The sequence below is a fragment of the Cricetulus griseus genome, chromosome 7 (assembly GCF_003668045.3).
Source record: "Cricetulus griseus strain 17A/GY chromosome 7, alternate assembly CriGri-PICRH-1.0, whole genome shotgun sequence".
NCBI lineage: Eukaryota > Metazoa > Chordata > Mammalia > Rodentia > Cricetidae > Cricetulus > Cricetulus griseus.
This window is the reverse complement of record NC_048600.1, coordinates 9,423,747-9,443,157: the sequence shown is the minus strand read 5'-3', so window position 1 is coordinate 9,443,157 and position 19,411 is coordinate 9,423,747. Positions and strand designations below refer to the sequence as shown.

Here is a 19,411-nt window from a genome sequence, read left to right as displayed (position 1 = left end):
TATTTTAGTCTCTCTACTTTTATTCCTCTGATGTCTCTCTAAAGTTGAGTATCTATTAAAACAAAATATATTTTTATAGAAAGAACTCATTTTTATAAAGGGCACTGGCTGATAACAAGGAGACTACAGCTTCCCAAGCATCTGTGTGAGCAAGGCTGTCACTATTTCCACAAAGTTGGACAAGAAACAAAGAGAACAAACACCTAGGAAGAAAAAGGAGTCACTAACAGTTGCCTAATTCAATTAAAAAAGGTCCATTATGTATATCTAAGTAATTTGTGAAGTACACCATAATCAATGAAGTAATTTTACTTCAAAAACCAGCTACTTGAGATTATGAAGAGCCTAAAGCAACTAAATGTTTAAGGCCTATGTACTGAAGAGATGAATCATTCCTGTGAAATTATTGAGAATTCATCTATTATGATTGTTTTTTATGGTTTTAAATTTAAAAAATCAACATGTACCATATCTTTACAAGTAGGAAAAAAGCATGCTGCAGTGGTACATGCCTGTGATTGCACTTAGGGGGACTGAGGCAGAAGGATGCAAATTCAAAAGCAGCCTGAGGTGGCAAGATTCGACAAGAGGGGGAGAAAGGAGAAAAAACAAGAAAAAACACATCAACCTTCATGAAGAGCGAAAGCACTGACATGGAACATAAATTTGAAAAAACATGAAATATGATTCTTAAGATAGTTTAATTTGTAGTTTGCTAATGATCCAGCTTAATAAACATATAAAAACAGAAAGTGTTGCTTTACAAAGTGACAATTACTATTTCCTGTGATATCAATTTTCAAGTATTATCCATGTCACACTTCACACTGCTGGCCATGCTGCCAGCCAAATTACCCAGAAAGAAATCAGTGCTTCTGTAAGTTAAGTGAGCACTTAGTGAAATTCAGTGATGATTGTGCCGGCTAAATGCGGAACACTGGGAAAAGCTCCATCACTTAACCACTGAAGAACACACAGGCCTGATGGTCTTCACTGCTAGTGTTTACCAGCCTGAGAAATTTTTACAGGGTTTTGTTTTCTTTTTTTCAGTTATTGCCTGGAAATCCTATATTACAACTCAAATATTAATTTTTTTTAGAAAAGGAGAAAAAAACACCTTATAACTTTCTAAGAATCTTAATTAGCTATAATAAAAACAAATTAATTTTTCTCTCTCAATTGTAGAATAAGGTTTGTGTGCATTAAGAATTCCTTATTAGCCTGACGGTGGTGGTAGACTCCTTTAAGCCCAGCACTCAGGAGGCAGACGCAGGTGGGTCTCTCTGAGTTTGTGGCCAGCTTGGTCTACAGAGTGAATTCCAGGTCAGCCAAGGCTACAAGGAACGGCCCTGTTTGAAAACAACAGCATTTGGTGACAAATGCCTTTAATCCCAGCACTCAAAGGCAGAGGAAGACAGATTCTGAGTTTGAGGCCAGCCTGCTCTACACAGAGTTCTAGGACAGCCAGGGCTACACTATAAAAAACCCATCTCAAAAAAGAAAAAAAAAAAAAGATAATAATAATAATAATAATAATAATAATAATAATAATAATAATAATAATTTACTGGTGAGGTAAGAAGGATGATGACCCATACACATGTAAAGCAGGAATATTACATCTATTAACCAGGCATGGTAGCTCACACCTGCAATCTCAGCAGATGCAGGAAGACTATGAGTTTGGGCTAGCCTGGGTAACACAGTGAAAGCTTGTCATAAAACAAACAAAAAACCCCACATTTTATGCAGGTTTATGTTGTGGTTGCCTATGTTGCTAACAAGAACAATCTGGAGAACAGCATCAAGAGAACAGTAGCAAGTGATTCATAAGAGCCTTCAAAAGGAAAAAAGTAAAAATTACTTGCTTCAAAATTTTTATTTCCAAAACATGAGCACGTCTTGTTCCTGAGAGAAACTCAGAACACTGAGAAAAGCAGGGCTTTTTAATAACAGTACTCTTTACTTTCAAGATCAACTATGACTAAAGTTCTAATCATGAGACAGAATTGAATTCCCTTCTAAGACTCTACTTTAGCCCCAGCATCTAAGTAATGTAGTGACATGAATAAACAATTACTTCTGCCAGAAAGAATAATGCAAACTAGATAGTTGAATGAGTTACTCAAGAAACCAGAGAAAGTCTTCAGAAGGGAGCTCAGCAACCCTCACACCCTAACAATGGGTTTCTGACCTCAGCACTATCCACACTTTGAACCAGACATTTTTTTTCACTGGGTGGAGGTAGAGGATTGTTCTGTACACTCTAAGATGTTTAACAACTTCCCTGAACTTTACTTGTCTGCTAACAGAAGCCTCTTCATCCTTTAAATCCCTTCCCAGTTGTGACAATGAAATCTAAAAGGTCTCCTGGTATTTTCAAACTTTCCCTAGGAGGAAAATCATACTCGTGGAGAACTAGTGCAAACAGTGCTAATAGTTTACACAATCTAATAACTCTGTCATGGAAGATAGTTGAGTTTCTAATATACCTTAAGAATTCTATTCAGAGAAGGATGCAAGAGAGAAAGAACCCAAGCAAGGCAGATAAATGCTGACTCAATTCTCGAAAGAGAAAGCAAACAGCTCTCTAGATAACTCACTGAGGAGGTTTTACCTTAAAAAGTATGGTTTTATGTTTCCTTCTAATAAAAGCAGAAGAGAATGAACAAATGGGTATGACTTAAAATAGTGAAGAAATGAGTCAAAGAGATATCCTAAAATGAATGGAACTTAAGAAATATTCTGAGACAGTTAAGATAAATGAAAGCAAATAGCATTCAAAGAATGAATTATCAGTTTACTGGGAGACAAAATCCACAATGTATCACTTCTCAATGATCTAGTCACTGTAAAATATCCTTTCTCTTAATTTACAATAATCACAAAACCCACCTAGGAGACCTTATTTTTATAAAGTATTACCAATGAAAATCACAGTGCTAATAGCCTCTATCTATGTTCTAGCATTAGAGGGCAACTTAAAAAAACTGATAGAAATTGTGGAGAAAAAATATTCACCAATAAGAGAGAGACTAATTACAAAAAAGAAAGTCAGAGAAGGACTAGTACAGCACACAGTACTCTTCCACATTGTGAAGAATTTGTTCTATCTACCAAACCTGACCTCCAAGACCCTACACCATATGTATACACACAAATAAGGGGCTAACAGGTTTTAACTCCCACTATCAGAAGAATTCAAAGTAAGGATGCCCTCACAGTGTGAATCCAACTGTACCAGTCGCCTTTGGAAATGTGCCTATATCCCCTGCTGATGCTTTTTAAATGACCAAAAGGCTGCTTTATTCACTTTTAAACATGGCTACTACAAAGAGTGATAAAGAATTGAGAATCAGAGATTGAAACGAAAAGAACCTTTTAACCACAAATACATAGCATCCACTGTATGTTAAAATCTAGGACTTACCCCAGTGGCAGAAATCAGAAGAGACCACAAAGAGATTACTAGGATCCGCTAGATATTTACTGAAGAGTTTTCCGAATTCCTGTTCTTTTGACTCACTCAGAGCTCCAACCAGTACAGGAATAATGGTAAACTCATCTTTATGGCTTAAAGAAAACAGAAAAAATAAAAATAAAAACAAAAGTCATTTAAGTTGTTTAAAATTAAAAAAAAATATTTTTCTAATTGTGTTGTCATTAAAAAGTGGAACATTTATTAACAGTGATAACGATAACAGGTATAATATTTTATTGGTGAATCCTAAAAAAAATCTACAAAAGAAATTTTGAAGGAAGCCTATTTAAAAACAAGTACAGAATACTAAAAGTATCTATTTAAGTTACCAAAATGTATACTACTTTAAGTAAACAAAGCTATTGCACTGCCAGGTATAAAATATGTTCAAAAGTAAGTCCTTCAGACTATCCCCAATTACTCACAAAGGCTATAGCCGCCTATCCAGTCCTCCCATTTTCAGAGCATTAAAGTCTTCCTCTTCTACTTCAATTTGATCCTGTAAACACAGACCATTTCTGGCACTTATTCTATAAGCCTGCCAAGCACAAACTACAGAACTTGAATTTGGCTCCTGTGAGATTCGTCAACTGCACTCTTACAACTTAACCCTAACAGTCAGATACATGCCAGCTTCGATACAACTCAAATTTCATTGACATCCAGGGTAACAAAAGAAGTAAAGGATATATTCATCTCTAGCATACCCCATAAAAGACACACATGCCACCCATGTCATTTATGATATACCCAGTTCCATTTGACTGACAAATCTATTGAAAAGAAACAAAACAGATTAATAACTATGGTTTAAGTGGCTATGGTTTACTTCACTTTACAAAATACTCAAAATTTTAATAATGTATCAATGGTTCTATAGTTAGGAGTTTTAGAAGCATAAATTATGTTTGTTTAACTTGTTTTAAATAGGACTTTATGAATTCAACATTATAATTACTTTTTTTTTCCTTGGTTTTTCAAGACAGGGTTTCTCTGTGTAGCTTTGGAGCCTATCCTGGCACTCACTCTGGAGAACAGGCTGGCCTTGAACTCACAAAGATCTGCCTGCCTCTGCCTGCCTCTGCCTCCCAAGTGCTGGGATTAAAGGCATGTGCCACCAACACCCGGCTTATAATTACTTTTTAATGTTAAAAACCTGACACAGGACAAACAGACTTCATAAAAGGGTTTGTTTTGTTTTAATACTAAGTTTAAGTAATCTCAAACTAAATGCTGGCTAAGCTACATACCACTACTTCAGGGTACCCAAACACCTCCCCCAGAACAGCCCCCTTACCCTTGTCAACTGCGCAATTAACAGATCATACAGACCTCCAGTCCCTCTGCAATGCAGGGGCTTCTTGGGCAGAATCTGCATCTATGGTGTAAGGGAAAAAAAAAAAAAAAAAAAAAGCTGGCAGAGGAAGCTGCCATGGGACATCTCATTCTTTGATTCTTACTAGTTTGCTAAGTAACTACAAAGAGCAAACAAGAGCTTTTTTTAAAAAAAATCTGGTTAATTATCAATTGAAAGAATTTTGGCTTCTAATAAAAATTTGGTAACTGTCATGAATTATTCCAACCTCAAAAACTACCTCCAAAAATAAATACACAAAGATCAAAGAGATTGCAAATAATTATGATATAGTAGGGAAGCAGCTGTTATGCAAATTATAAGGAACAAAGGAAAGTGAGGGAGATGGGTTTGAGAACCATTCCTATAGCATTCAAAATGATTGTCCATATTTTTTTAGAAGGAACACACCTACAAGAGCTATTTGATGAAAGTTATCACATGGAGCATACAGTCATAAAGTGTCAACTACAGATGACTTGCTCTGCAAAAACCACAAATCTATTCTCCAAAGACCCACCAAACCTTCAAAAAATCTGACTGAGCATATAAATCTATCTCTACAAAGAAAACGTCCAGTCCTCCACAGAAACCAAAGGAGGGAATCATGGCTCTTCACTTCAGCCCTTCTTGCCATTTTTTAAAATTTACTTTTCTCTATCTCCATGAGCATGAATTAGGGGGGAGGAAACGAACATCTGACTTTGAAACATGAGTATTAGGACTAGAGAGATGGCTCAACAGTAAGAAAACTGGCTGCTATTCCAGAGGACCCAGGTTCAATTCCCAGAACCCACATGACAGCTAACAACTGTTTGTAACTCCAAAATCTGACACTCTCACACAGACATACATGCAGGCAAAACACCAATGCACATAAAATAAAAACAAATTACAAAAATAAAAAATAAGTACTTTTAGATTTTAAAATGCATGTTTGAAGCTAGGTTTTCCAGTAAAGTACAGAAAAAAATCATAAAAGTTGATAAAGCTTTTAAACAATGATTTTTTTTTTGCACATAAGTTGACTAAAGAGGAGGAAACCAGCAACAAGTGTCTTCATGACAGTTAACAACTTCCTGTTAAGATCAGTAGGCTATCTACATCTCTGCCCAGAGCCAGAAGCAGAGAAGACCAACCACAGCAGAATGCTGTAGATTGCCAAATTGGAAACAGAGAAGCCTACATGTTCCTTAGCCTCCAGTCAACTGAGCACACCAAAAGCCTCCAGAGACAGACCTTGGTGGTGCTTGCCTTTAATCCCAGCACTCAGGAGGCAGAGGCAGGCGGATCTCTGTGAGTTCAAGGCCAGCCTGGTCTACAGATTGAGTGGCAGGACAGCCTCCAAAACAATACAGAGAAATCCTATCTCGAAAAACAAACAAAAAAAGGCCTCCGGATTAGCCACAAACATAACAGGGAGATCCTAGCAATGGAAGGACCACACATTTAATAAATTGTCTTCAAATCCTAAGGGAAGGGACTTTCATCCTCCACATAACTTTGGCTGACTCAAAAGTTCAGAGCCTCTGAGTATGAGACAAGAAACTGGACATTTGAGGTGAAGCTAATCACATATGCTATGCTGCAAGACTGGGGCAGTGGCTCAGCTGTAGAGTACTCAGACAGGAAGACATAAGGCACCCCAAGAGAAAGTCAGAGGTGAACTAGAAACATACTGGGCTTGTTTGACTATGCTCTCCAAAGTATACGACACCTCCTAATAGACTGTGACAGCATCCTGGGCTCAGGATGTTTAGGTACAACCCATAGGCAATCATTTGCTAAATACTAGACTACAATCACTGATGAAGTCCTTGAAAGCCAACTGAAAACATAAGAATATTAATTTCTTAAAAGCTGAGAACTCTGAAGCACGGCATTGGTGGCACTCGCCTTTAATCCCAGCACTGGGGGGGGGGGCTGGGGGCTCTGAGAGGTCTGATCAATGGAAGTACATAGTGGGAAAACATCCTACAGCTGTAACACACATGAAATGCTAAATAATAAAGCCTGGAAGGAGAAAATGAAAACCAGAATTACTACAAGACTTCTTAAAATACACAGTTCAAGGAAAAAATATAACCCATGTTTAAAAAAACAGTAAACTATGACACTCTAGAAAAATAGCCCATAAATGTTAAGAGCAATGCTTAGATTTAGTAGATTTCAAACTTGTTATAAGAAATATAAACAGAGAATTAAAGGAAGTTATTTAAAACACTACTTTAAAAATGTGCATGTGTGTGTGTTTGATAAATAAATCAATAAGGAATATCCTAACTAGATTAAAGAGCAGATGAAGGTTTACAATTAAAAATGGAATCAAGAGGCGGGGTACGGTAGTGCACCAGCACGAGGAGGCTAAGACAAGAGGATCACGAGGCAAGACCAAGACCAGCCCAGGCCACATAAAAGACCTTGTCCTAAACTAAGGGGATAGGGAAAATACCGAAGAAATATGAAGAGAACTGGAGAATTTAAGACAATATGTAGCATCCAAACTAGCATCAGCCCCAAACAGACAAAAGAAAGAAGAACAGTTGCTGAAAATGTCCTAAATCTCATGGAAAACATTAACCAAACAAATCCAATAAAGCAGAATTAAAAAAGGGTCTTCATCTATTCATCCAACTAAAGACCAGCCCCCACCACTCACCCAAGAAATTTACAACTTCTGCCTCACACCAGTCACAAAAGTTAATTAACACTGAATCCAAGAATTTTAAGAGTTAAAACACAACTCAACTAATCCAATGGATCAGGAAACATATTTTCTCTTCTCCCCCTTCTCTGTTTTGCAAGAGACAGTTCTGGCTGTACTGGAACTCATAGAGCTCCACCTGCCTCTGCATCCCAAGTGATGTGATTAAAGGCATGGGCCACCACCGCCCAGCCGCAAACATCTTTTTAAAGAGTCCACAAAAAAGTTTAGGTTTTCTGGGCCATACATTATCCAGAACAAAAATATTCAGTATTAATTACAGAAGGACAGTGGCCAAAGACAATATACTAGTTAGTACCTAGGTGTGGCTGGTTGTCAATAAAATCCTACTTACAAAACAATGTATGTCGACACACAGACTTGTACAAGAAATGTTTATTAACATCATAAATAATAACCACAAATAACAGCCTTCACTATTTAAAAGGACCATGCAAAAATAGGGTTTTTATAAGAATCCCCAAAAAGTTATCAAATCCTAACCATGAAGAACTTTTAGGATTAGAAAGAGCTAATCAAAGCAGAGGGATAAAGAGCTAGGAACACTCTCCAACTTTTCCATGTCTAAAACATGGAATAACAAAACTAACACATGCTTTAAAAAACCTGAATATTTGATGACTTTTGTGTTTTGGTTTTGTTGGGAGACAAGTGCTGCTATGTCATTGTCTTTCTAATACTAGGATTTCAGGCACTCACACACAACCCCATGTCCAGTTATAAATGGTTTTTTTGTTCGTTTGAGTTTTTTTTCATCTTTATTTATTCTTATTTTATGTTCATGATGAGTGCTTTGCCTGCGTGAATGTGTACATAGCTTGAACATGACATGCCCATGGAAGCCAGAATAAGATGTTGGATCTTCAAACATTGGAGTACAGTTGTTTAAGGACACATAAGTGCTGGGAGCTGAACCCAAGTCTTCTGTAAGAGCAACAAGTGCTCTTAACTGTAAGCCAGTCCTCCAGCCTCAAAACACTCTGTTTTTCAATCAAATACTTTCAATGCTTCTTTTCTTATTTCTGCACATTTTTTTAAATTAAAAACTTTAAGTAAAAAATCCCAAATAAAGAAAAAAAGAGTAAATATGGAAAAAAAGGTGATCAAACTGTAAGCTACAAACTAACAAACTACCACCAATAACAAAACCACTCCCACAGGAATTATGATTTGATAATCTGAAGTTCATATTTTCAAGATATAATTCTTACATATCCTACTTCTCAAAATCAATTAACTGTGTTTGATAATGAAATTTATTATGAATTACACTACAAAAGAATGGGGAGATTGGGGCTGGTGAGATGGTTCAGAGGTTAAGAGCACTGGCTGCTCTTCCAGAGGTCCTGAGTTCAATTCCCAGCAACCACATGGTGGCTCACAACCATCTGTAATGAGATCTAGTGCCCTCTTCTGGTGTGCAGGCAAACATGCAGGCAGAACACTGTAAACATAATAAATAAAAAACAAAAGAAGAAAAGGAAGGGGAAAGGGGAACAAAACATGTAGGTTTATAATCATTACAAATTGATGGCTGGAATTAAAGTGGACAACAGCTATCCTGGGTTTGTTTGGTGACTATGATTTCAGAATTTCAGGTCTTGTTATATTGTGTACATTCAAAAGGAGAGAAAAATATATATAATAATCATTTTCACTTAACTAATTTTTATTTCCAGCAAGTAAATTAAAAATCTGCAATACTGCCTTGGAAATAAGATCCAACACAAAATATTCCTTCTTTCACTAATGGATAAGATGACAATAAAATCATTCCTGGTTTTTGTCACAGCAATCACCAGTTTCTCAAAGCATACTGTGAGCAGAATAGTGACATCCCACAAAATGTAGGTAACAGTGCAACAGTACCTGGACATGAAAAAGGCTCTCCTAATATTCCACATTCAAACTGAAGAGGAAAATTGAAATCTCTAATGAAGCTGCTGTGTGTATTTATGAGCATTAATGAAAAGAAACTGCTTGGATGGTTTACCAAAAATAAAAATAAAAAAAAAATAAAAAAATAAAAAAAATAAAAAAAAAATACTGGCTGGGAGGTGGTTGTAGTGCAGCATTCATGAGGCAAAGGCAGGCAGATACTCTGAGTTCCAGGATAGTCAGGGCCACACAGAGAAATCTGTCTCAAAAAACAAAACAAAACAAAACAAAACAAAACAAAACAAAAAAACCCAAAAGAGAAAAAAATCTATGTATATAAACTTATATTCACATGTTGGTGTATTCTTAACAATTTTCACTGGTTAGATATATAGGTTAGATGGGACCAGAGAGATTTCCACTGTTCATTTTATTCTTCATGATTCTATTTACAATTTCAAACCATGTATTTGTATTTTGTTAAATATCAGAGGAATAAGCTGAGCAATAGGATAAGTCACTTTATATTCTCTTCCTTATAGTTTTTTTCTAGCCAGTGTAGACTTGAACATACTAGGCAGACATTCTACTATTAGTCTGCAGCACAGACATCCAATGTCTTAAATGGCTCCAGGAAGGGCTACGGAGACAGCTTGGTCAGTGGAGTACTTGATACAAAGCACAAACACCTGAGTTTCATACCAAGTAAAAAGTCAGACATGTGACACACATCTGTGACCCTTGGTTCTGGGGAGACAAAGAGAACAACCCCTGAAGCTCACTGGCCAGCTAGTCTAGTCACACAGTGAATTCAAAACGAAAGCTGAAGAACAATCAAGAAAGACATCAGCCTTTATCCTCCATATCACATGCAAACACCTGTACAACACATGTATAGACACACACTAAACATGTAAAATAAACAAAAAGCTCTAATGGATTACAGGTTTTAAAAATTTAAGATAATAGAAGCAAGCCACTAGTAGGTAACTCATGCCTTTGATCCCAGCATTTAGGAGGCAGAGGCTGGTGGATCTCTGTGAGCTCCAGGACAGTCAAGGCTATGCAAAGAAACCCTGTCTTGAAAAACCAAAACCAAAACAAACTATATGAGACACAGAATTACAAATAATTAAAAAATGAAATAAAATTATAAGTAATACATTAAGATAGTCACTTTAAAAAAAATCATATAACATTTGTAATAGTAAAAACTGTGGGGAGTTAAAAGTTAAATGTTTAAAAAACTGATTTAGAGGCTGGAGAGATGGCTCAGCTATTAAGAGCACTGGCTGCTCTTCCAGAGGACCTGGGTTCAATTCCAGCACCCACATGGCAGCTTATAACTGTCTATAAATCCAGTTCCAGGAGATCTGGCATCTTTACACAGCCACACTTGCAGGCAAAACACCAATGCACATAAATAAAAATAAATGAATCTTCAATAGACTGATTTAAAAGCAAAAAAAAAAAAAAAAAAAAAAAAAAGCAGGTGTGGTAGCTTACACCTACAATCCCTGGAAGAGAACCATTCTGAGTTCCACGTCATCCTGTGGACAAGAAAATACCCCTGTCTCACAAAACAAAGACAAACACCAACAAAACTCACAAACATTATGGTTGTCCCCCCTCAGCCTCCCAAATGTTATGATCGCACGTATGTGTTGCTACCATAACTGTATACCAGTAACTCTTGTGTGATCACATGAGTAAGAAAATAACATGCATATACCTCATGATGTGAAAACCATTTTGAAAGAGCATTTGATTCTATATTTAAGTTAAAAGTCTTAAATCAATTAATAACTATCTATTTTCAATAGCTAATAACTAAAATTACTCAGGCCAGGGCTTATACTGGGCACAGGAGGTATGTTATAGACTAGTTGCTGTAAGCAGAGAACTTACTAGAGATCTATTATGGAAAACAGAATTATCGGTCATCCAAGTGCTTTCAGCTTTATCATCTGCAAAATATAGCCATTCAAAATGACTTCCACCTCCTGGTTCAAAGTCCTTCCCCCATCGGATGTGGAGACTGCATTCCCACTCCCTTGAATGCAGACTTGTAGACTGCTTTGAACAGTAAAACATGATGCAGGTAAAGCTGTGCCAGTCCCAGACCTAGATTTACTAAGTCTTGAAATACCAGCTCTGCATAACTGCTACCTTCAACTGCCAACTTAACAGAGTCCAAGACCAGGGTGAAGAGGAGGCCCAGGAGAGACACAAAGCCTGCAGAAGGAATGGCAGGTGGAAGCAGATGAAGACCAAGATGAGAACTGTGAGCGTTCAAAAGGTCCTCAGCACCACAGCTCCAAGTCAGGAGGGCATTCTGCAGCCTCAGCCAAAAAAGGAGCAGACAAATCATCCCAAAGCCTCTGACCAAACTCCTAACTCAAAAACAGTAAGAAGAAAGAAGACATGCTACCATGGGTCACTGTGCACAACAGACACAAGGGAAACACAGCTCTGATCTGGGTGTGGAGTTTAATTAAGATACTAAACATCCCACACAGGTCTTCAGCACAGAGCAAAAAGAAGCTGGAAGAAAAAACTGACTGTGGAAACTGAAGGAGCAGTATAAGAACTGCTACAGGAAGCTACCAGTGCAATGTACACTATACACTGGCAGAGTGACTCAAAACTGTCACATGAAGTAACTGAGAAGATTTTCCATTAAATATTCAAAGTGTTAGTAGCTTTTGTGGGGGAGAGGGGTTTCTCTGTGTAGCTTTGGAGCCTGGCCTGGCACTCATTCTGTAGACCAGGCTTGCCTTGAACTCACAGAGATCCGCCTGCCTCTGCCTCCCGAGTGCTGGGATTAAAAGCAAGCACCACCACTGCCACTTATTGGCTTTTTTTATGCGCACATACCAAAAGGTATAAAGGAAAATCATGAGCTTGGTAACCTGTTAGAATTCACAATCAGGGATCAATGAACTGGAAGAACTCATCACTAGCTTCTTTAGATGGCAGAAGACTAATACAGAAAACATCATAGAGGCATGAAGAGATGGTTCAGTGGGCAAAAGTACTCACTGAGCAAGCAGGAAAACCTGAGTTCAAATCCCCAGCACCCATGTCAAGAGTCAGGCACAATTTCATGTACTTGTAACCCTAGCCAAAATGGTGAGCTTCCAATTCAGTGAGAGAGCCTGCCTCGAGGATATAATAAACAGATGCAGAGAGGAAAACAGTATCCTCTCTGGCCTCCTCATGTGCACTGGTGGCATACATGCCTGCACACTCACATGCACACACCACATATACACAAAAAGAAGAAAAACTGGGTAGAAGGAGAAAGAGAGAAGGGGAGGGGAAGCAGGAGGAAGGGATGAAGGGAAAGGAAAGAAGAAAAGGGAAGGATAAAGATAAAAGGAAATGAGGTAGGGAGAACAAACAGCCAGCATGGAGACAAGGACTAAATGCAAAGAAGAGCAGTAAACAGAGTAGAGTTCCTGACCACCAAATGAAGTGCATCTATAAATTTCTTTCTTAAGAGCTGAGGAACACATGTTAGCATAGTCTTTCAGCCTCAAGAGTTTCCTGACAACCATAACTTAGAGTCCAAAGGAGAGAAAAGCCAGCCTCAAAAAGAATCTCAGGTGGCATTTATTCTTAATAGAATACAGTTCTTATTTGATATACAGAAAACCCATAAAGTACTTGATCAGTCTGAACTCAAAACAGTGAGTGAGGCCTGTAGGCTTTCAAACTAACACACAGTGAACCAAAATGAAACTCAGGTACAAAACAGAAATACATACATACATACATACATACATACATACATACACACACACACACACACACACACACACACACACACACCTTTTCTTTTTTCTACTTTTGTTCTTTTTCAATTTTCTGATTTGGAATTGTTTTTAATTTTTCTTTTTGTGGGGAACAGGGTCTCACTCTATTGTCCACACTGGCCTTAAACAATGATCCTCCTGCCTCAAGCCTTATAAATGCTAGGATTATAGACCTGTGCCATGCCAGGCCTGAAAGCCTATTCCACCCAGCCAAACAATTAAAAACAAACAAATGTGGCACCAAAAAAAAAGAAAATCCTAGAGACAGTTTATGCTTCATTTTACCAAACAAATCACCTCCTCTGTGTTGGGCAAAAGAGTGGGCACTGAAGCACATGGCGGAGAGCAAAGCAGATCCTGCCCCTCTCTCCTGTTACTTGTCATCCACGGCACCTTCCACGGGAAGACCCTTTGCAGGCTCTACATCATCATCCTCATCAGTGAAGTGCAAGAGCCACATGTACTGCTGGACAGTAGCAGGGCACGCCTTTAATCCCAGCACTCAGGAAGCAGAGGCAGGGGGATCTCTGTGAGTTCGAGACCAACCTGGTCTACAAAGTGAATTCCAGGACAGCCAGAGCTGTTTCTCAGAGAAACCCTGCCCTTGAAAAACCAAACCAAAACAACAACAACAAAAAAGAATCTCATGTACCTTTACAAAATTCTGAAGAGTGACTTTCAAAGATATTTCCAAATTTAAAGTTTTACAATTATAGCACAAAACGATGATTATCCTAAGACAATGAACTGTCTATTGGCTACCAAGCAAACCAAGAAATATCAACCCCAACAAACATAGTGGTGGTTGTTTTCATTTCCAACTAAAAAAAAATTTTTTTTAAATCTCATCAATTCCAATGTGCAACCTTAATAGGCAACTAGTTAAACATCAGTTTTAGTCCTTAAAAAGACATTGCAACCGCCAATTTTATTTCATTTTAAATAAGAAACTTTTAGGAGGGCCTAGGCCCGGCCCAGGATGATGTGGTGGACTTTGGGGAGGCCCTATTGAGGGCCCTATCCTCCCTGGGGAGTGGAGAGGAAATGGGGTGGGGGGGGGTAGGTAGGGAGTTGGGGGAAGGGGAGGGGGGAGGGGAGGGAGAGGGAGAAGGGATTGACATGTGAAGCAAGCTTGTTCCTAATTTGAACTAATAAAAAAGAAAGAAATTTTTAATCTTTTTGCTTCGACAAATTATCCCAGACTAAAATAATTCCAAAGACATTAAGATCTGTGTCTTCTCTGAGATTTCTTATATTAATCAATATACCTTTCCATGGCTTTAGCTGTATAAGGCAAATGCATTTCAATACTGTGTTCATCTTCATCTGTCTGCAGAGACATTCGTTCAAACATTCCTGTCTTCCATAGCTCTCCGTAAACTAAAGAGATTTCAAAATATATTAAAACAAATATTAATGCATACATGTATTTCATGAGCTTCCACCCAGCAACACAAAACTATAAGCTATAGCAAGAAGCACCACATACTCCATTTTTATTACAAGTAAAAGATACAACAGCTAATAAAATAATGCATGTAAAAGCTTACCATTTGGACAGTAACATAGCACATTTTTCATCAGTTCCTTTTAATATTTCTAAAATAAACTGAGTCTAGGCCATTCTTTGAATTTTAATATAAATGTTCTAGCCCAAACAGTTTATTAGAATTATTACTATAGCAGAAAAAAATTACCATCTATTTACATATAAGCTTAATAATATCTTTTTTTTTTAGGTTTGCTTTGTTTTTATACTAAATTGTGTGGTTTTATTATTTCACTTCATGTTTCTACCATACCAATAACATAAAATTCTCTTCCAATACTATTTTTCACAAACTTCAAACTGTGGCAGAAATCATAAATCCAGCATGGTATCATGCCAACTTAAAATGATCTAGCTATCTGGATATTTCTGATGAGCTATACTTAAACCTGAAGATTGCAGAGCAAGACATGAAATTTAGTATGTAAAAACAAAATGGAAAAATAACTCAGAGCCTGGTCTGATGGCAAACACCAATAACCCCAGCTATACAGAAGGCTAAAGCAGGATGATCACAGATTCAAGAGCAACCTGGGCTACAGGAGAGTCAAGGTCTGGTTGAGTTGATTTAGCAAAATACTTTCTCCCCACCCCACCCCCCCCAAAAAAAAAACAAAGAAAGAAGAAGAAAAGGGGGAGGGAGGGAGGGAAGGGGGAAGAGGGAAAGAAGAACAGAGAGAAAGAAACAAAAAGCAAAGGGGAAAAAAGGTAGTTAAGACCATTTTTACAAAATACCAAAATTACCCCATGTATTTGCTTGCACCAAACAAAGTGCTTAAAACTAAAGGGTGAGTGGGGCTTGACAGATGGCTCAGTGGTTGAGAGCACTTGTTCTTGCAGAGAACCAAGTCTCAATTCCCAGCACCCACATAGTGTCTCATAACCATCTACAGCTCCTGTTGCAGAGAATCCAAAGCCCTCTTCTGACCTCCTCAGGTACTAGGCAGGCACATAGTGCACAGAGGTGTATGTGAGTAAAACACTCATACCCATTAAATAAATCTTAAAAGAATGAAAAATAAGAAAAAAGGAAAGTGGGTCCCTTAAGTCATCTCAATCAGGAAGGCAATATTCTATTTTGATTAATAATAAATAATAGGTTGTCTATGAGACAACCTCAAATTATAAAAATTAAGGCTTAAAAGAGACCTAAAAGAGCTAACCATTTCTTTTACATTACGCCTCAGTCAATGTAAATTACTGCAAACTTTAACAAAACAATTGCATCCCTGATATACTTAAAATATAATTTAATGAGCTAAAGGATACACTCCCAAATTCATGAAAGGTGGTTATTATGCAGAGAGACAGAAGGGAAAATTTAATGTAAACTGTGAATAATGAATACATCAATATATTTATTGTTCTACTCTGGGTACTGTTTTGTACATTTTTATATTACATATATTGTATAAACAACTAAACAAAAACATGACATCTGGCAACTGGGAAGATGACTGCTCAGTAGATCAAATGTTTCTCAAGAAATGTTTCACAAATCCACCCAAGAAAGCTGACATGGTGGTGTTCACTTAGGATCCCACAAGAAAGACAGGATGATCCCTACGGCTCCTTGGCCGGCCAGCCAGCCTAGTCTTCTAGGGGAGTTCCAGGCCAATGAGACATAGTCTCAAAAGAAAAAAAAAAAATAGACAGCACAGAAAAAGGAACATACAGAACACAAACACGAAATATGCACTCACTCACAGACACACACACACACACACACACACACACACACACACACACACACACACACACACACACACCCCTCTGGAACCCTAAGAGGAAATTCAAAAAACAGACATGAGAACTGGGCAGATGTTGTAGCAGGTAAAATGCTTACCACACAAGCTTAACAGCTGGAATTTGGAGCTGAGGATCCATGTAAAAAGCTGGGAAGATATGGCATTCCAACTGTAACCTCAGTGCACAGAGACAGAAGGGAATCCCCAGATATATTCGTGCGTGCGTGCGTGCGTGCGTGCGTGCGTGCGTGCGTGCGTGCGTGCGTGCGTGCGTGCGTGCGTGCATCAAGACAGGTAAGCCAAAATAACAAGTTCTGAATTCAGCCAGAGACACTGCTCAGTATATCAGGTGAAGTGATCAAGGAAGACCCCTGACATTAGCCTTAGGCCTCCACATAGCACACACATGCATCTTTACACACACATGCCCACAGACATGCAAGCACATATGCATGCATACATACACATACACAAAAAACACATGTTAAAACAAAAGGTATTTAAGTTATACCACCTTTCAGAGCCTCAAAACCCATAGAATAGTTTTCCATAAAAACAATGAAAGGAAATGAAAGTATTATCACCACTATTTAAAGTGAAAAAAGTGATACATTATAAAGACGGTTAACCTGCAGAGTTTTCATCAGGTTGACATGCATACTAATTTCTTGCTTCATGGCATGACACAAAGTATTTCTCAAAATATAAGTGTACCACTATGGTATGGAGCCAACTGCCTTCAACAGATTTTTGTTGTTATGAGGAAAACACTACTTTTTCTGTCTGGATTATACAGATTAATTACAACAAAATTTAATTGAGATGCTATTTATGTTTTAAATTTTTTAATAAATTGCAATCTTTATTAAATGAGCTTTAGCTATTTAAAAACTACATGATTTCTATATACTTACTCTTTTGGTCAATACGAAGGTCATACAGAGGAGTCCTATATATATCCACACTGGAGAGCGCACATCGAGACAGGGGCACATGATGGGAAGGCCCAAGGATGAAAATTCTCCGGCTGGGAGATACACAACAGAAACACAGAACAAATGTACTTCTACACAAATCTTATTAAGAGGAAAAATAATTTTAAATTTTACTTGCTTTTCCATGCTGACTACCTACTTTTACTACATTCTATGAACATAAGAACTAAACTATGTTCTCACCAAAATTCATATACTGAAGCTCCAGCTTCTGATATCTATCTGACTGCCAATTTGGAGATAAATTTTTCAAGAGATAAAGAAGTTAGAATGAGGTCCTTATCAGTATGCTGATAGACTTCAAAGCCAGGAGTGGTGCCCCATATAATCCCAGAGCTTGGGAGCCCTGAGGCAAGAACTCCTGCAAGTTTGAAGCAAACCTGGGCTACATAGTAATTTCTAGCCAGCCAGGATTACATAACAAGATCCTGGGGTGGGAGATGGGGGACACATGGGACACGACCACAATACATGATTCCAAGGACATGCCTAACAGTCATGCATTATAGGAGGCCTAGTAGCCAAGAGAAAAGCCTCAAAGAAAGCAGCCCTACCCCACAGGCCATGACATCGGGCTCCACCCTCCCAGAGCTGTGAGGAAGTAAGTTTCTGTGAGCTAAAACTACACATCCTTGAAATTCCACAACAGAAACTGATTTGATGGTTTGCTCCTCAGTTTTCATCTGAATTTATGTCCAATAATTGGAAATACCAGTTGTACCTTTTTATAATAAACATGCTATACATAAAATCATTTCTACATGTACAACTAGACACATTTCAAAATGAGCTATTGGTTTAAATATTTTAGCTTTAAAAATTTAAAAATTCTAAATTTTTAATAAAACTAAGTATAGCTACAAATTTATAACTATGGCAAACAGTATTACAAAGAAGCATTCTGAAAAAGCTATTTTGATCTATGGTAGTAAAGAAATAAGACATCTTGTTGAAAAGAATTCTATGTAATCAACTCTATTTTCATTCAAATACAAGTCATTCTCAAACACAAAGAAACTTCATATTATATTACTTGCACTATAGACTAAAGAAAATAACTGGGCTAAATCCTAGCTACAATCTTCATAATACTTTTGTCTCAGCATCAAAAATAAAAGTAGCTAACTTTTATTTAATATTAAACATCCAAATTTGTTCCACAATTTAAATTCTAAAACTATGCGTTTTCTTTTCTAAAATTCAAATAAAACAATCTTACCATACCATATACAAACGTAAGTAAGTTACAGATCCAAAACATGCAAAACTGTGAGAAAGAAGGAAAGAGGCAATGGGCTTATGTACCTAGGAAAAACACCTAGTTCTTTCACTATCAGATATCTGGAGGACAAGGACTGTGAGCTGTAGCAATATACTGACAAAAGTCTATTACTGTACCAAGTGTGACACCATTCGCTACATTCCAACACTTAAGGATCTAGGATGACTGGGAATTCAAAGCCAGCTTGATCTACAAAAATCAGACCCTACCTACCTCTAAAAGAAAAACGATACCGGGTGTGGTAGATACATCATTAATCCTAGCACACAAGAGGCAAAGCAAATGGAGCCCTGCCATACACAGTGAGACAATGCCCATGAATGAATAAAAGGAAGGAAGGAAGGAAGGAAGGAAGGAAGGAAGGAAGGAAGGAAGGAAGGAAGGAAGGAAGGACCAAAATCTATTACTAAGGTAAGAAAATTAATTTTTTCTTTTTTAAGACATATCACTTAAAGTTGAGGAAGGAAGGAAAAAGACAAGGAAGTTTTAGATTGTTATTCTCAGAGTCCCCAAACTGGAAGAAATCACATAGGAAACTATTTTATCCTTAGGCCAATGTGGGAGAGAAATAATCTCTTCTA

At 37.6% G+C, this 19,411-nt stretch overlaps 1 protein-coding gene across 4 annotated transcripts in view; it reads right to left on the bottom strand.

Annotated features, from left to right (window-relative positions):
- The window catches only part of Memo1 (mediator of cell motility 1), a 97,105-nt gene that overhangs the window by 20,246 nt on the left and 57,448 nt on the right, over positions 1 to 19,411 (bottom strand). For all 4 annotated transcript variants that reach the window (XM_027426098.2, XM_027426099.2, XM_035448343.1 and 1 more), the window contains 3 exons: positions 17,468 to 17,580; positions 14,525 to 14,636; positions 3,431 to 3,573 (listed from right to left, as the gene is read on the bottom strand). In XM_027426098.2, coding sequence (XP_027281899.1) covers positions 3,431 to 3,573; positions 14,525 to 14,636; positions 17,468 to 17,580 — 368 coding nt within the window. The remainder of the gene's footprint in view (positions 1 to 3,430; positions 3,574 to 14,524; positions 14,637 to 17,467; positions 17,581 to 19,411) is intronic.